At 41.3% G+C, this 18,444-nt stretch overlaps 1 protein-coding gene across 1 annotated transcript in view; it reads right to left on the reverse strand.

Moving 5' to 3' along the window:
• Iqch (IQ motif containing H) overlaps positions 1–18,444 on the reverse strand; it is a 189,672-nt gene that overhangs the window by 81,508 nt on the left and 89,720 nt on the right. The window contains exons 12-14 of the mRNA XM_051155744.1: positions 12,730–12,813; positions 8,744–8,919; positions 1,167–1,439 (exon numbers count right to left, since the gene is read on the reverse strand). Coding sequence (XP_051011701.1) covers positions 1,167–1,439; positions 8,744–8,919; positions 12,730–12,813 — 533 coding nt within the window. The remainder of the gene's footprint in view (positions 1–1,166; positions 1,440–8,743; positions 8,920–12,729; positions 12,814–18,444) is intronic.

Genomic DNA, 18,444 nt, shown 5'->3' on the forward strand with positions numbered 1-18,444 from the left:
TACTAGCACTGGACAGAGTTTGTATTGTATTAAATGTGCCCACACCTTTAACCACAATTAATGTATAAAGTTCTACAAAGATTGCCTGTGCTATTATCAATGAAGATGAAACTAAGACTCAATACAAAATTTGCACATACATTTTAAAGACATGAAGATTGTTTGGTGTAGTTTGTGTGTTCAGTGGTATCATTTAAAAATCTGTTTCCCTCTATCAGCCAAAAAATTCTCTTAGGAAGCAGAATTTAGCAACCCACCCGGTTACCTTCAACTTCCACGGAAGTTAATGACAATGGAAGCCTCTGCATCACTCCGCAACTAAGACCCCAGGCTGCCTTTCTGCTGTAAGCCAATGTGTTGGTCAGAAACTCTCTAGTAAGACTAAAACACTTCAGGGCAGTTTGATGTGTTCACAGCAACTTCAAAATCATCCTTGTAAAGTGTGCTCTGCTCTTCCTGTTTCATTTCACTTCCTGTTTCTGAGCTAAGTCCCCTACTCCTTTCAGAGCCATTCCTGAAGAGCCAAAGTCTTTGTCTATGGAGTCAAAACTATAAATAGTACTCTGCAGTCTCACCCAGCACTTGATGGTTTCCAAACCCACTTATTTGCCAAAACAGACTCTCATGTTCTATTCAATGGCTGGGTGGAGAATGTGACGATGAATTATTAGATATTAAGATGGTAAATACTGGTGGCAGATTAGTCCTGGTGATTGATTAAATAGCATTAACAGTACTCAGTAACTTAACTCAAAAGGTAAACATTATGGAAATTTTAGTAATTTCTATAATGCTAGTAGAAAGATACTTTAAAATATGAATGCCTCATGGTTCAGACATGTAATCATAGACTCTTGGGACGGTGAGGCAGGAGGACTACAAGTTCAAGGCCAGCCTGAGTAACTTGCTGAACTGTTGTCTCAAAAAGTTAAAGGAGAGCTGAGGTTAAAGCCTTGTCATTCTTACGTACCATGTGAGAAGCCGTGATTCAGCTCACAGTATGAGAAACAAACAGAAACCAAGCAAACATGAAGGCATAATGAAGATCTCTTCAGAGCAACTCAAGCATTCACACAATCTTCACTAGGCAGGGTTGGAGCCACATTAACTGAAGTTGTACAAGGCCAAGGGGATGAAAGATGTTTGGATAAAGCCACCCTACATACCTGTTGGTACGTATAGATGTCATATATTCCAGGAGGCATTGGCACGTTAGCATTGTCAAAGATCCGTTTACTTCCAGACTTGGAACTGTACAGGTGAACCAGCTCAGGCTCCGAGCCCAGGATGGGTACATTTAGCATATCAGCCACAGCTAAATCGTCTCCGTGGAGGATCCCACCCACGATGTAGGCCTCTTTTCCTTGGATGAGATTCTTTATTCTTTTGATTGTCTTGGGACTGTACTTCAGGTGAGTGGCCAGGCACATCTGATGCTTCTAGAGGGTAATCAAATCACTCCTCTTAAAAGGTATCTTTTTCTAGTCCCTACCCAAATATGTAATGTTGTACATAATAAATACATTATTAATAGCAGGCTGGGTTATGACCTATCCTGTTGTTTAGCGGTTTAAATTGATAAAAGCTGTTGGGGTGAGGTTCCATAATCGCTCACATCTTTAGTGTGTTGGAAATAGGCTCGCTGGGAATAGAACTAATTACTACACATCTGTATTTATTTGATCCACGTGGAATTATCCTTCTGTCAGAAGGAAAAGAGGCTGGCGGCCTTTGGATAATAGTGATTCATCTCCACCACACTTCTGGCATAGTTTAACACTAAAGTGTCTGGAAAATCAATACAAAAAAAAAAAAAAAATGAAGGAAAAAGCTCCATGGTGTTCTTTCTCTACATAGACTCTATATAGCTTCCTAATCTGGCAACACTTTGGATGTTTCCAAAGGAAGAAGACATTTGACTTGATACCCTCCTCCCCAGTTCTCCTACAGAGCCCTCTCAGAGGACACACACTCCACAGTAATCCACAGTGGCTCCAGCCAACACTAGGGAGAGTACTCCTGAACAGAAAATACTGGAAAATCTCAGTGACTCAAATGTCTTTTCTAAAACAAACTTAAAAAAAAAAAAATCTATTTTGACTAGGTAGACCTGGCTCAGCAAAGCCTGACTGACTCATTCAATTACACAAGTAATTCTGTTCATGTCTAGCAGGGATAGAGGACAGCCAGACAGTCAGCACACACCAAACCTCACACACTGGGTTTCAGCTCTCAAGGAGTGGGGCTGCACATATTCTCTCTCTCTCTTCTCTTTTCTTCTTCTCTTCTCTTTCTCTCTCTCTCTCCCCCTTCCTCTCTCCCTCCCTCCTCCTCTCCCTCCCTCCCCCTCTCTCTCCCTCCCTCTCTCCTTCCTTCTTTTCTCTCTTTCCACTTGTTTTTAATCTATATTAAAGTTAACTATTTTCTACAAGCCTCCATTTTCTCATCTGTAAGATGGTGTAATGGGACCAGCCTTAGGGATGGTGTAACATTGGGTAAGATAATGCACTGTCAAGTACTTGTAATAGGGGCATGGTAGGCACTTAATGAATGTCAGAGTAATTATCATGAAAAATGTAGAGGATGAAGTGCATTTCCAGGCATGGTGAGGTTTTTATAAGGTGAAGATGGGCATGGAAAAGCCCAAGGATGGAATATTAGAACCTTAGACTACGTTCCCTGTTATATTGCTCCACTGTGTTTTTAGTCTATTAAAGAGGGGGTAGCATGGAAACTCCCCCCAGAAAGGAGGCTTGGAACTTGTATTCAAATACATTTGGCTTTGAATCCAGTTATATTACTTATATGTATGTATATATGTGAACTTAAATGTGACTTGGACTCCATGAACTCATTCTGTTAAACTAGAGTTTTAAAAAATTACCTGTATGCTAGAATTGCTCCAAGGATGAAATAAAATCATGAACATGCACAACACTGTGACCATAGTCCAAAAATAATAGTAATAGTAAGTATTCTTATAGGGGAAACCCTCTCTTAAAAATAAAACCATAAAAGATCATGCTGATCATGTAGTGCAAAGGTACTGGATCCTTGAGGGAATTCAAGGGCTTTTAGAAGGTAACACCAAGTACAATTTTAAGGAAAATTTGTTTTTCTAAGCAAAGAAATGTGAATGTTTGTGTTTAAGAACATCCAATGCACCTGTTCATAAATGGTTGCAGGGCATAACTTCCAAGTGTGCGAGAAAGACATAAGAACTAGGAAGGGCTCTAGCGCTCAGAGCGGATCTGCAGCTTGTTGGGTGATTTAGAATAGGCCTGCTTAAACTCTTTCCTGCTTGTCATCCCTATTTCAATGAGAAATTTTTATGCAACTCCAAGTGTTTATAAAATAGTTATACAAATCAAGCTTTTATTGGTAATAAATCACAAACTTATTTCAAAACATTTCCTTAGTATATGTATAATTGTAGCACTTATTAAAAATGAAAGCAAATAATATACTAATGAGATTATATGCTTGTTCATTTTTAATAAAAAATTAAGTCTTTGCTGAATATTTGATACTGCAGGGCATAGAACATCTTCAATATTTTATCAGAGTTGATCAGTATTCTTATTTTATAGTTATCACTATTGAAAATGCAACTTTGCATAAATGCATAATACAAAACACCAAAAGTATATATGGAGACATTTCAGAAAATACTGGAAAGTCTGTTCTCATCCCAAGCCAAAATCAATTGAACAGTGCTTAAAACTATAACTCAGTCAGCAACTCAACATCATTTATGTGTATGTGTGTATGTTCATGTGAGCTTATATGTACCATGTTTATACATGGAAGAGTGCATGAAATCCTCTCAAACTGGAGTTACAGGTAGTTGTGAACCACCATGTGGGTACAAGGAACCTAACCTGGGTCCTCAGGAAGAGCAGTAAGTGCTCTTAACAGTTGAGCCATCTTTCCAGGCCCTCTAATATCAATTTTAAAAGTCAAACAGCCAAACATAATGCAATACAAAGACGCAAATTTTATACCTACCTGCTATGGAATGATGGTAGGAAAATAACAAATGTCTTTGATTTCTGTAATTAAACCATATTCCTATAAAAGCAGAAAAGTTTGTATGTACAGTGTGTTTGTTAGTTTTTGTTGACTTAACAGAAGCTAGAATCATCTGGGAAGAGAAACCTCAATTGAGGAAATGTCCCCCTGTAAGTAAGCCTGTGAGGCATTTTCTTGATTGACAGTTGATGTGAGAGGGCTCACATTGTTGCTCATGCAGAGGACTTGGGTTAGTTTCCCAGCAATCACATGATGTGTAACACAACTGCCTCACTGAACGTGATGACAACCCAGGGCAGGTGGTCCTGAGTTGTATAAAAAAGCAGGCTGAGCTGGGCCCAGCACTCAGGGAGGCAGAGGCAGGCAGATCTCGGAGTTCGAGGCCAGCCTGGTCTACAAAGCAAGTCCAGGACAGCCAAGGCTACACAGAGAGACCCTGTCTCGGGGGTGGGAAGGGGAGCAGGCAAAGCATAGAAAGCAAGTCATTAAGCAGCACTTCTCCATGGTCTCTGTCTCAAGTTCCTCCCTCCAGCTTCCTGTCCTGTTGTTGCACTGACATTCCTTCATGATGGACTATAAACTCCAAAATGAAATAAATCCTTTCCTCTCCAAGTTGCCTGTGGACATGGTGTTCATCATAGCAACAGAAAGCCCAAGACACAGATTAAGACACCATAACCCCCAGCTGGCACTGTTTGGGGCTGAAGGATAGCTCAGAGGTTAAAAGCACTTGCTACTTTTGCAGAGGAACTAGATTAGGTCCCCAGCGATCACATGGTGGTATACAGCTGTCTGAAACTCCAGTTTCCGGGGGTCTAATGCCCTCCTCTGGCTTCCACTGGCATCAAGCACAAATGTGGTACAGAGACATATATGCAGGCAAAACACTCATACACATAAAAAAACAAAGTTTCAATTGGCATTTGTTTGTCGTGAAGGCATGTACAGTACAAAGTGTACAGGCCATATTGAGACTTCAGGACATTTGTACCATATGACATAAACAACCAAAAATGTGTTGGATTCATTATGTATGTGATTTTGAATTAACTATTGGTCATAACATATTTAGAAGCATTTCACTGTTTTCACAACCTTCATATTCAGTTTACAGCCCAGAATTAGGAAGCTGGCTATAGAACCCTCTGCCTTCCTGAAACTCACCTCCTTTCCTTACAAATCAAATGAGAATTTGGGTAGCAAGTCTCCAAGGTCCTTCAGCTGTGAAAGAACTCCTCAGAAAAGCCAGAGCACTTCCATATTTATTATGTAATTAATGTGTTCAGAGCTTCTGCTGGGGGTGATGGAAAGTTCTGAGATAGGCAGTAGTAATGTTCGTACAATGTGAATGTACAGAACACTACTGAACTGTACCCTTAAAAACGGCTGAGATGATAAACTTTTACATTGTACCTATTTTAAGAAAGAAAAAGGAAGGAAGAAAAAACCCAGAGCTCCTCTGAGAAGATGTAGATAATTTACTGCTGGGCCCCTCCTTCAAGTCAGGAGTTTATGTCTATGCCTCTTAGATCTGTGCCATATGACTTTTCTAATACCATTTGAGATGCCATTTTGAGAACGCAGTTCTGGAAACTTGGCATTCCATTAGACAACAGGTAATGGCGGCAGCTGGTAGATGTGGCTCAGCTGTGGTTGATGACCACCTGTCCTACTGCTTACTTAATTGCTTTCTTTCCCTTCCCCTCAAATTACTTCAGTGTGAAATGTGAAACAAATAAAACCCACCCAGAACTGCTGACTTGAGTTACAATGGTACATCTGATGATGGAATAAGAAGCTCAAAGCTGACCATTGAGATGTAACAAGAATAAATTAATAAAAAAATTAAATTAAATTAAATTAAAAAAAAAAAAAAAGAAGCTCAAAGCTGGACCTTCTGCTTTTCCAAAGGATTCAAGTTCAGTTCTCAGCACCCACATTAGGTGGGTCACAACAACTCTAACTCTAGGGGGTGCAAACTTCCGGTCTCAGTGAGCACCTATACATGCACACATATATAATTAAAAATAAAATAAGCCCTAAAATAGAAGCTCAAAGTGTTTGTCATATCATCTCTCATTTGATCCATACAGCAGTCTTTGTTATGGAGATGGTTTGTCCAAAGTTATACAGCTCTGACCATAATGTGGAGGATTTGAACCTAGTTAGCACAGTTGGTATGCTTATTTCCTACGAAACAAGAAGCAAAGGCCCGTGGGCTTGTGAACCGTGAAGAGGGGGAAGCAGATAGAGTAATCAAGTTCAAGCTCTGAGTACATGTCCAGCTAGGATCAATTAATGTCTCCTCTAGCCTTACATATCTCTGCCACAAGCACTCTCTCTAGCTCTGTGTCATTGCTCAGCATGCCTTAGTCTTCAGGCATGATGGTGTCATAGCATTATCTCCAGTGTGTGCTTAATAACGATTCAAATGTGAGTAAGTGACAGCAAAGGACACGCTATTGACTTGAGGTCTTGTGAGACCATGAAGAGAAAGTCAGCATCATCAGTTCCAGAAAGCAGATTATCATAGAGGAAAAAGACCTAGAATGTTCCTAATTCCCTTCCTTATGGCTACTTTTGCTTTACCACCACTTATTTCTTATTTTTTGACCTAAGACAAAGCTGGTTGTTTATAATATCTTCATAATCATTTGAATGTTCCAAAAAATGTTCCAAAATAGACATGATGTGTTTTATACAAGCACACTTACCATTACAAATTCCGGCTTCACATAGTAACTTGGATAAATGCACAGACAGATTTTTGGCACGCTTTAAAACATCTCCTCAAAGCCATCCATTTGAATGAAAATCAGCACTGACACAATCTCTCAGACCATTAAAAAGAAATAAAGTGATAGCTAAGCAGGAGCAGAACTGATTTGAAAGGGAGAGTTTAATTTTTGTGTTTTAAAGTGTTGATTGCCTGTGAGTGATTAATCACTTGAATAATTTGAATTTAAGTTCCAGGCAGCAATATTAAGTACTTCAGATCTGCCTACCTGTTTCTGCTCACCAGTGCAGCTCAGGCCGTCAAGGGTGCTGCTGCCTGGCTCTCGCCTCTGGACGGAAAGGGCATTGCTAGGGCAGTCTTTTCAGGCATGAAGACTGCAGACCTGGAGAGGGCCGTGGAGTTACCCAATCCACCCCCCATTTCATAGATGAAGAACAGAGGAAAAGAAAGCTAAGGAGGCTTGCCCAAGGCCACTGGGTCATCCACAAACAAAGCAGTCATTCTAGTGTGTAACAGTGACCTAATGGAGACAGAGTTTGGTTCATGATCTGACCCTACCAGGGAGACTGAAGTAGAAAATGAGTTTTGGTTTCTGTGCCCATAAAAGGAGAACAATGGTTTCAGTTTCGCCACATTGTGCGAGGCTCGAGTGAGTAAACGCATGCTAAGAATCCGGGAGCGTGACTTTGCTGACTGTCCTTGTCACACATCCCCTTCCCCGCTCCAAATCTCTTCAGCTTCAGGTACACAGTCACTCTCTCCTGGCAACTAGCAGGGTTCGCTTGAGTTTCTGGCTCTGAGAATACCAACAGTTTAACTAAACACAAATGGGTTTTGGTGTTTTTCTTCTCTGCTTCCTGACATCCACATCAATTGTGCCACTGAGGGCACATGATAGCCAGGAAGCACCAGAGACCCTGCATTGGATGGAGAATGTGACAAGACCCCAAGAGTAAAAGTAAGTTGTGGCAGTTTGTACTCGTCCTCCCTTTCCACAGCAGATGTGCCAATGGAGCAGAGCTCGGCAGAACATGATCAGGACTTGTGAGGTGACCGCCCTGAGATGTCAGTCTCGGTGGAAAAGAGTGAATGCAGAAGGCGCTTCACTGAACATATACAAAAACTGGAATGCTACAGCAGCAGCACACCCCTTCCCCAAAGCCCCAGTGGAACTTTCTGGAATTCAGTTCCCCTCCCTACCAACACTTTCTCTGGTAATGTGACTGGTGTATCTCGTCTATAAATGGAGGGTGTTATCAATTAGCTAATGCACACTCTTTCTTTTTAAAACAAACTTCAAAACTGGATAGCCCTTTAGAGAGTAAAATATGTATAGGGATATACGCTCTTGTTAAAATGTGAAGTCCCTTTCAGCTCATCCGCTGTACTGCCATTTATTAGAAGTCTGCCCTCATGTTTCCAGCAATTTCTTAGTAGCGCTTGTGCAGGGATAAGAGTCCATGCTATCCTTTACAAATCAGTATGTTAAAATGTAAGCCTTGTTCATGTAGAACCATGGAATGTGGAACATCGAACCTACTTCCCCTAAAGGAATGAAAGTATGGAGTAACAAGGAATACCTGTGTGAGGGTGAGAAATTGGGGGCCCTGGTCCACATTCTCTTCCTGAGTAGTTTATGACTGCATGGGCCTGGGCAGCCTTTCACTGTCCTGGTGAACTCCATGTAGATTAAGAAAAAGGGTGATAAATGCTATAAATCTACCCATTTGATTGTACCTCCCTGGAGCTGCAATTAGGCTTCAGCCACAGAGAAACTGGACGGGGCAGCTCAGCTAAGTTTGAAAGTTAAGCTGTGGTATTTATTTCCTACAGTCCAACTAGTAGTCTAATCAGCAAAGCTGTTAAACTTGCAGTAATATTTCACTGATGTGTACCAGAGCATTGCAAGTTATAAAATTTCCAATTTAATTTTACTGCATCCCTGAAGCCATAGTAATTAGAAGACAAACTCACAGTGAAGATGTTTACAGCTTCAGGGGTGATAATTTTGATCCTGTTCTGCAGGTCACTCCTATCCTCATAGTACCCCGATTTGACAGCTGCTTGTAGACTCAGGAGTCTTTTGTAGTACAGCTTTAACTCATCAGTCATGGGATGGGAGCAGATGTAGATGACAGAGACGTTGTCATCTAAGAAACAACAGGCACAATGTTAATTACTGATAGAAAGGTAAATGACATGATGAACTCTGGCACCCAATTGGCATTGCAGTAGTTTAAAACAGAGAGCATATCTAAAAGCCACAGCACAGTTAATTTAGGTTGGCTTTGCCTGTGTCTCAGCAATCTAAAGCAGCCCTCCTGCACGTCATCGTTTCTCTGGGGAAGATACGGAGAACTGTGAGGGAACAGGAAAGCAAGCTTTCAGGTAACGCACAGGGATCTAACGTAACCATTCCCGTTAGCATCATTGGGAGTGTATCCCATGCAGGTCAGCAAATTATTACGCCGTCCTATTGGCTTTAGAAAGGTGATGAAATTTCAGTGGCATTGTTTGCTTGGATTTGACAGGGCCAGTTCAGGAAAGGCCTTGACAGAATAAATATGCTGGTTATGACCAGCAGTGATTCCTTCAGGAAACCACCCTCTCCAGCTCCAGACCCAGAGCAGATATAGTGTTTCAGTAGCACATCTAATGATTCCTAGGCCAAAGAAAACACTGCCCCAACTTCAGTCCTCCTGAAGGTGTGCTTCTTACTACACACACAGAAAGCCCTAATTAAATGTCTGCTCCAAATGGAAAAGTGAGACGAGACTACTCACTCTGTGCTGCTGCACAACATTTTAGGGCATAGGGGTGGAAATTAACAGCCAATGAAACTATTAGTTCATTCATAAAATAACTAACTAATCTAGATACAAATAGGAACGAAGCACTTGGCTCAAGACCCCAAGGAACCTAAAGATCAAAGCGACCGAGATGTTAAGCCTGCAGGGAACAACCATCTCACGTGCACAAGTCACAAGGGTATTATAGGAAGTTCAGAGGAGGGAGGGCTCAAAGTGTCATCTTGGGCTGGGCAGGTCAGGAGGGGTTGCCAGCCTGCTTTGTTTAGTTTGGAAGACTACACAGAACATGGACTGATTAAATTCTAGTTTAGCTTCCTTAGGGTCCTGGGCACATTGGTCTCTTCATTTATAAAGTGGGGGGTTTAAATTATCTGGGTATACAGTTTTAGGATGTTCAAAGGAAGGAAACGGAAGTGTTGACCAAACGGCACAGCCACTGTGACTCCCTGCCCTGCCCTCTGCACCTGGGCTCCTTTTGATCCATCCCTTAACTTAATGTCAAGGGGTGTCATTTGCTGTCCCTGCTAATTTTTCAGTCTATTAATCCAAGCTCCCTTTTCGTGAGACATGAGACAGGGTTGCATGTGGCCTGGGCTGACCTTTAACTCACTATGTAGCAGAGTCTGGCCTTGAACTCTTGATCTTCCCATCTCCACCTCCTAAGTGCTGGAATTGCAGATGCGCGTTGCCTGTGCAGTGCCGGGGATCAAGGCCAAGGCTTTGTGCATTGTAGGCAGCCTCTTCCCCACCTGAGCCGCACCATCAGCATTCACCAAGCTCCTTAAATTCAAGGTTTATATTTTATATGTCCTCCAAGTCACAGTACAGTGACTACCTAAGAACTGCATAAGCATCCATGGTTGGCTGGGGCTTTAGGAGAATGAAGATATTTAGATGGTTGAATGTTTTGCTTACTTAGTGAGAAAAACGGCAACTAGGAGAAATCTATCCCTATGAAGACAGAGTGTCTTTTAAATTAGCCCAGTAAGAGGCTGGTATAGAGGTGGTCCATATGTGTAAATATTTAAGGGGCTACCATTTTATTTTGAAAGCAGATTGCCAGATTTATAAAAGTCAAAATAAACAAGCTGAACAGACAGTAATTAAATAACTTGCATCCAATTGCTGATTGATCACATTAGTTATTGCCAGCCTTATGTTGGAGAGGAAACTAGTATCTTACTAAACTAGAGTCTAAAAACCAAATGTGTGTTGTTTTGTTGGTTTTTGTTTTTGTTTTTGTTTTAAAGAAAAGCATAATGGAATAAGATATAAAAGCAAAAAAAAAAAGCTATAGTAACAGAAGAATTTTACTTGGAAAGAAATCTCTAGGTTTCAAATAACAGGAATTTAAATTGAGATTTTCACCTTTCTTGTTCATGTCTGCCAAACCAATACACATCACTAACTCTAACATCCAGGTGAGTGTAATTTCACTATGAATCTACAAGCACAATTAATTGACAGTTATGCAAAGGGACTGTTATGGAGACAAAAGTTTCTTTGATTGGTTGTCAAAATCAGCTCCTGTCTTACTCATCTAGCAATGGAAAAGTACTAGTCATGGGGACCCTACTGGACAACCCCACCGTGACAGCCAGAACCCAGTGTGATCAGACTATCCTCATTTCTCTCCCAAATAAGCAGGACGAGCAATGCCCCTTACCAGTAATTAACAGAATAAAAGAAGTTTTTATTCTGTTTTCCACCCAAATCATCTCATTTAGTTTACTTTTTTTCCCCTATTTTTATTTCACAAGAAAGCACTTTTACCTCAGCACTGCCTCTAAACTGCTCTCCTTCTGAGGAGGCCATGTTTACACTGCTGCACCACAGTAGTAATATACCAGAAAAAAGCACAGGCTCTCAGAAATGCCAATGCTGCAGCACGTTTTCTTTGTAGGTGCAGACCAAATTATTGGATTATTCAAAATAGTAACCTAATACTTTTTTCTTCTGAAATAAGGAACTTCTATAAAGATAACCCTTTGTGATGGCTTGTACTATATATAGAAGGGTATATAAAAAGCTGAGGAAAAAATAATTCAAGTAAATCAGAGCAAAGTCTGCCCTCTGCTGCGCCAGTGGTCCCAGGCAGGCAGGCTGGCTTTTAGTTGGAATAGCTCAGCGCTAACAAGTCAAGCTCACATCACTAAGGGGCTTGATGTTGTGTGATGCTGAAACATAGCATTGGCGCCTAGATAACATATTAAAGCAATTATACTATTATTATTTTAGAACACTGTAAATTTCTAGTACTGATGTGTTTTTGTTACCAAATGGCATTTATAAAATAATAATGATGTTGAAGTGTCTATGAATCATGTAAAGTATGCCATTCCAGGGACCCAGCTAGGCTGGCCATTGATAATATAAAATTCCTCCTTGTGTTGCTTAAATAAGGCACAAGCAATTGTATTTTAACAAAACAAACAAGTTCTTAGGAAAAAAAAAGAAGTTCTTATTAACTTCTAAAAATCAAGTTTTTATTTAACCCTTGACTTTGGGCCAATTCCTCACAAACTGACTTTATTTATTGGATATGCTTTGTGATCTTTTTTTTTTTTTTTTTTTTAAGCCAGGCTTACAACCTGGCCTTGACATCCATGTATTTTCCTGTCTTGGATCCGGGTCTGTGACTGGGAGCTGACCAAACAGCACTAGCACTTAACTTGTACAGAGACATTTCCATCTGGCCAAGCCTTGGATTCCTAAGAATTCCTTCTGCAAGGCACTCCATGTTTTCTCACAGACATGTCTTTGTTTCCCTCTTGCTCTTACAGTGAAAGCACAGCGCTTCCTATGGGACACCACTTTCTACTCATTGTCTAGAAGACGGAATAGACAACATTGACACAAATAGGGAATTTTGATCCAATTCACTGCAAGGAGTCAATAAATCAAGATTATTTAAGTCTATCCAATAGAAACTGTTGTTTGAAAAATAATTTAGAAGACTATTCACATAATTGTTCAAGCATTTTAAAATTAAGGTTGACTGCATTGTAAATCTGTTATTAAAATGATCAGAGAGTAATTAGAAAGTTAAGTTCTTTTCTTATAGTGGGGGAAATAACTTAAAAAGAAATATTTCACCAATACCTACTTAAAAGTTGTGGGAAGTCATTGATGTACAACTATTTACTGTACCTAGGATGTCACACAGCCTCCCCAGCTGCATGTTCTGGTCTATGTCCAAATCTTCAATGCATTTTCGCAGAGACTGGGAATATCCTAAAAGACAAAGAAAGTGCCAAAAGGCAAACAGCACATCAATATAGAACAATGGCATGTGGGAATTTCAAAATGTCATAGTCTGCATTTTTAGGGTCAAATTTTTTTTCTCTGCAGCATCTTACAGAAACAATAAGCTCCTAAGGATTCAGTCTGCACTTCTCAGAAACTAAGCATGTAAAATGAGCTATGCAGCATGTTCTGCAATAGAGGGTCTTGTCTTTCAGTGCCAACAAAGCTCCGAGAATCAGGATTACAAATACATGGAGAAAACATCTGCCATTTAACATGGGTGTTCAGAAAGACATCTGAGAATGTTAGGGTCAGGCTCAAGTGATTGCTTTGGCTTTAAAATCATGCAGCCCTTTGAAGCTGGGTCCCAGAGTCGTCTATACAGAGTTCAGTCAAACCCCTTACTGTCAGAAACGTGTATTTGAAGAACTGACATATCAAAGAAGCTCTCAGTTAGCAGAATGTTTAACCTTCAAAGGGCAAGAAAGGTCAAGACATTTACTTTGTCAGTACCAAAAAAGTCCTGAGGTTCTTTTGTTTTACTGAAGATAGCGCAAAGGGAAAACACTCATGTCACCACTGTACAAAAATCCCCACAAAAGAAGTAACAGCTTCTGCTCATCCATCAGGCCTTTTAAAAAAGTGGATCCAAACATGAACTTGAAAGGGATGCATCCTCACAAGCAGGAAGAGGTGCTTGTTATGAGCTGAAGGTAGAACGCTCTGAAAAAAATAAAACCGCTTTGCACATTTTTGAGAGATGCTTCCATGCCTCCTTGTGGTTACTGAGCCCAAACACATGTCTGGAGTGCAACTGCTACAGAAAAAAGGGACTTTATAGACAAGTTCAAGATAGGAAACACATTCCTTTTCCAGCATAAGGAAAACTGTGGCAGTGGGGCTTCAGACCAAATGAACTCTGACAATCGCTTCTTTGCTTTGATGTTAGCGTTTAAACACCAGGCAACATCTGAAAGCAAAAGAGTTCACAATTCATCTGAAACTCTCTTTGCTTGATGCACATGAACTTAAGAATTAAAGAAACAGAACGACCAATGAGTGACTTGAGTCATTTTAGAAAATGACTATTAATTTCTCAAATAATTTAGAGAACCACTCCACGTGTGGAAGTGAACAGAGGTAGACAGGATTTCAATATTGTTTTTATTAATGTGTGATCTGTAACTCTTAGGGTTTTGTGTATTTACATTCAATCTATTCAGGTACATGTCTTAAAAGACATATTAGGAAATAACATATCTTGAGGTCATAAAAAGATAAGGGAAATGCTTAAGGAATAAAGTGTGGACAAAAACATGCCTGAGACGATTCCGTGTCTGCATCTTCTTTCTAAAGATAAAAGGCACACGAGATTTCTCATTAAGATGATGTCCAATTTAAAATGTAAAAGATGTTTGATCACTTTGTAGCCACGTGTGAAGCGTAAATCTGTGTTTCATTCATGTGCTTGAGGTCAGTCTTCCAACAAATTACCTGGTAGCTCTTTTACCACTCAACAAGGATGCATATTAAGTACAGAGCTATGAGAACTGGGTACTTAGCCCAATTCATGCACCCAGTTCCTGTTGTCAATCTCAGAACACTGTTATAGACAATCACATGAAGGAACAGATAAGAAAATGTTTTGGAAATTCCAAAGTACAGTCATATAAAATATAAGGTATTTTAATGTTCTGAGGTGTGTGCACTTCCAAAGCACAAGACATAGTCTGTGATAAGCAACATGGACTTTCTGTGACATGCAATGTATACATAATCAATGAAACAAAACTTGGAAGGCATTTTTTTAGATTTGTTTTTATTTACTTGTACCTGTTTGAGTGGGGCCGTGAGTGTGCATGCATGTGTCTATGTATGCTGTGCACATGCCAGGAGAGAGCATCAGATCCCTTGGAGCTGGAGTTACAGGCAGGTACTTGCGAACTGCCTGATGTGAGCACTGGGACCTGAACTCTTAACTCTGCTCTTAACTGCTGAGCCAGCCTCAGGGAATCATTTTTGGGTTTTGTTTTGTTTTGTTTCAAAGCCAAGGTGTGTGTGTGTGTGTGTGTGTGTGTGTGTGTGTGTGTGTGTGTGTGTGTCCCCACAAGGTATATTTGTTGGTAACAGGTGAGACCTCTTACAATGCTGGTAGCATAGATGAAATACAATTGTTATTTAGCCAGGCAAATATCAGCAAGGACACTCTGGCTTTTGGGTGTTGAGCAATGTGTCCTGTGTCACTGAAACATCATATTTCAAAATTTAACTACATTCCCAGGAACCTATGAGGGTGACACTAAGACTACTAACAGTGATGTGGAACTTGAAATGGCAGTCTCCTGTGACCAGGCAAGACTTCCAATGGAGGGACTGGGACGTCAACTCAGCCACAAAGCCTTCAGCCCACGATCTGTCCTGCTTACAAGATGTACAGGAGTCAAGATGGAGAAGAAATTGAGGGAATGGTCAACCAACATCTGGCCCAGCTTGAGACCCATGCCATGAGAGAGCCCACTTGAATACTATTAGAGATATTCTGCTATACTTGCAGACAGGAGCCTAGTGTCTGAGAGGTTTCACCCAGCAACTGACGGGAACAGATGCAGACACCCACCCACAGGCAAACATTAGACAGAGCTTGGAGAATCCAGCTGAAGCGGGGAAGGAAGGACTGAAGGAGCCTGAGGGCTCATGGACACCATAAGAAAACCTACAGAAGCAACTAACCCATGCCCATAGGAGTTCACAGAGACTGAGCTGCCAACCAGAGAGCATGCACCAGACAGACCTAGGCCCCTCTGCACATGTGTAACAGTTGTGCAGCTTGTTCTTCATGTGTGACTCCTGGCATCAAGACAGGGGCTGTCCCTGACTCTGTTGCCTGCCTTTGGATCCCTTCTCCCTAGCTGGATGGCCCTGCTGTCCAGCCTCAGCAGAAGAAGATGTGCCCAGTCCTACTGCAACTTGACATGCCAAGGCTGGTTGATATCCATGGAGGCCTCCTCTTTTCTGAGGAGAAAGGGTAGATGGCAGCTGGGAGAGAAGGGGGGAGGGGCAGGGAGGAGAGGAGGGAGGAAAAGCTGTGGTTGGATATAATGTAAATACATAAATTAATAAAGAGTATAAATTAATAAAGAGTATAATTACAAAGGTGTAGTTACATCAAAGGTCAGACTAGGAACACTGGAAGTTCAACCTTTTCCCGGTACAGAGGAGGAAACCAGGGATCGGTGCTTTGTCCAAGATCACCTCAACCTATAAATTCTTTTTTTTTTTTTTTAATGAATTCTTATATATTTCAGGTACTTCATATTCTGCTCTTATGACCAATTTAAATACATACCATACAAGAGAAGACCTCTCCGCAAATGGCAGCAGAAAATTACAGGAGGGAAAAAAGTTTTTTAAAAATAATTTTCTGGGGCTTGACAGATGGCTCAGAGGTTAAGCACAATGCCTGTTCTTCCAAAAGTCCTGAGTTCAATTCCCAGCAACTGCATGGTGGCTCCCAACCATCTATACTGAGATCTGGTGCCCTATTTTGGGGTGCAGCCTCACATGTAGGCAAAACACTGTATATTTAATAAATAAATAAATAAATCTTTAAAAAATAATTTTCCATGTTAAATTTCTATTTTTGGGGCAGGCATCTTAATGCCAGAGCCTGTGTATATGCTAGGCTATGTGCAAAAGGAAATATGGTTGTTTACCAATGACCTTAAAATAAAGAGTCTGTTCTCCATATTCTGGGTACATATGATACAACAGATATCCTTAAGAGTAGGGGAGTAAGGCAGAAGAGTAGTAGGAAATTAGGAACAAAACAATATAAGGCAGGCACAGGCAGTTACAGTGCTGTTTGCCTTAAAGATGGAGGGAGAGGACCAAGCGCCTTTGTGGATGTCTCTGTGGATAGTGTCTGTAGTTTGAAAGGAACCTTATTTTCCCATCAGGCCTCCAACAAAAGCTATAGTTCTACTGCCACTTTTATTTTAGCCCTCCTTTAGACTTCTGAGCCACAGAACTGCAAAATCCTACACTGGTGTGCATGTAAGGGCCAGAAGAGGGTGTCTGACCCTGGAAGCTGGAGTCACAGGTGGGCATGAGTTGCTCGGCATGGATGCAGGAAACGGAACTGCTCGGTAGGAGCAGGAAGCACTCCTAGCTGCAAAGCCATCTCTCCAGCTTCTAGCTGCACTGTTTTAAGACAGCAAGTCTGTAGCACTGTCTTCCCTCGCTTCCACGAAGGCCCACCCTTCTCAGACATCCTGCCTCCCTTCTCGCTTTTGACTGAAAGATGAGAAGGCCAAGATCCCCAGCACCCGCTATGAAGTCATTAAGTGTTCTCTCCATTCATATTTACTCTCTAACCCCAGCTGAGCCTAACTAAAATATGAAAAGAAACCTCATTTAAGTGTGGGAACATTATTATTTCTATAAGCACAAAACTACCTGAATCCAGCTTCATCTTATGCAGCTGATAGGCCCTTGCATCTCACTAATCTTTCCTTTTCTCTTTCTTTCTGTCTTTCCTCCTTCACTCCTTCCTTTCACTTCTCGTTCTTTGTATATGGTGTACATATGTGTGTACCATGTGTGTGCCTGTCGGGGGCATAGGCTAGAGGTTGATATTGGGCATCTTCCTCTTTTGCTGTCCACCATATAAACAGGGGTTCTCTGAATCTAGAACTCACAGTTTGGGCTAGACTGGGCAGCCAAGGCCAGGCACCTCCTGTCTCCATCATCTCCACAGCGCTGACGTTGCACGTGAGCATTAGTGGGTCTGCCTTTCATGTGGGCGCTGGGAGTCCGGACGCAGGTCCTTATGCAGCAAGCACTTTACCTACTGAGCGGTCTCCCCAGCCCCACCACTATGTTCTCATGGTTCTTGACCTCTTTTCACTGCCATTCTTTTGCACGCTCAATCTTCACCTTTTTTTTTTTTTTTTTTTTTTAAACCACTGCAGGCTCCTTTGCTTGCTTTCTCTTTTCTCCTCCACCACCCTAGCTCACAGCCAATAGAGCAGACACTTGTGGGATCCACAACCAAATGAGTGAACAAAATGAGCCTGAAGGTCTTACTCAAAGACGTAGCCAAGTCCATCCTTAGCCCTTTCTCTCGTGTGCTTGCTTCATCCCCACCCTTTCATTCTACAGCTGTGTTCTCTGATCTAGACAATTTATGGTAAGTCCAAAAATTAGCAAGAGGGGCTTGTAAATTTTTCTGGGTCTTTATCATCATAGGGGGGAAAAAAAAACCAGAAGTGGCAGAGAGAGGCCCTCTGGCTTCCTCTTCCTTCGGAGGAGCCTGGCTTCTTTCCTTCTGGCTATTCTTATCATCTGCAAACCATCCCCAGTTGGTTTCATGGGCTTTGTTAGTTAGTTAGTTAGTTTGTTTTTTTCAAGACAAGGTTTCTCTGTGTAGCCTTGGCTGTCCTGAACTCATTTTGTAAGCCAGGCTGGCCTCGAACTCAGAGATCCACTTGCTTCCCCCTCCCTTGAGTGCTGAGATTACAGGTGTGCACCATCATGCCTTGCTTGGTTTCTTGGTTTTTGTTGTTGTTGTTGTTATTTGTTTTGTTTTTGTTTTAACAAGGTCTTAACATGTAGCCCTGG

Source organism: Acomys russatus, chromosome 14, assembly GCF_903995435.1.
Source record: "Acomys russatus chromosome 14, mAcoRus1.1, whole genome shotgun sequence".
NCBI lineage: Eukaryota > Metazoa > Chordata > Mammalia > Rodentia > Muridae > Acomys > Acomys russatus.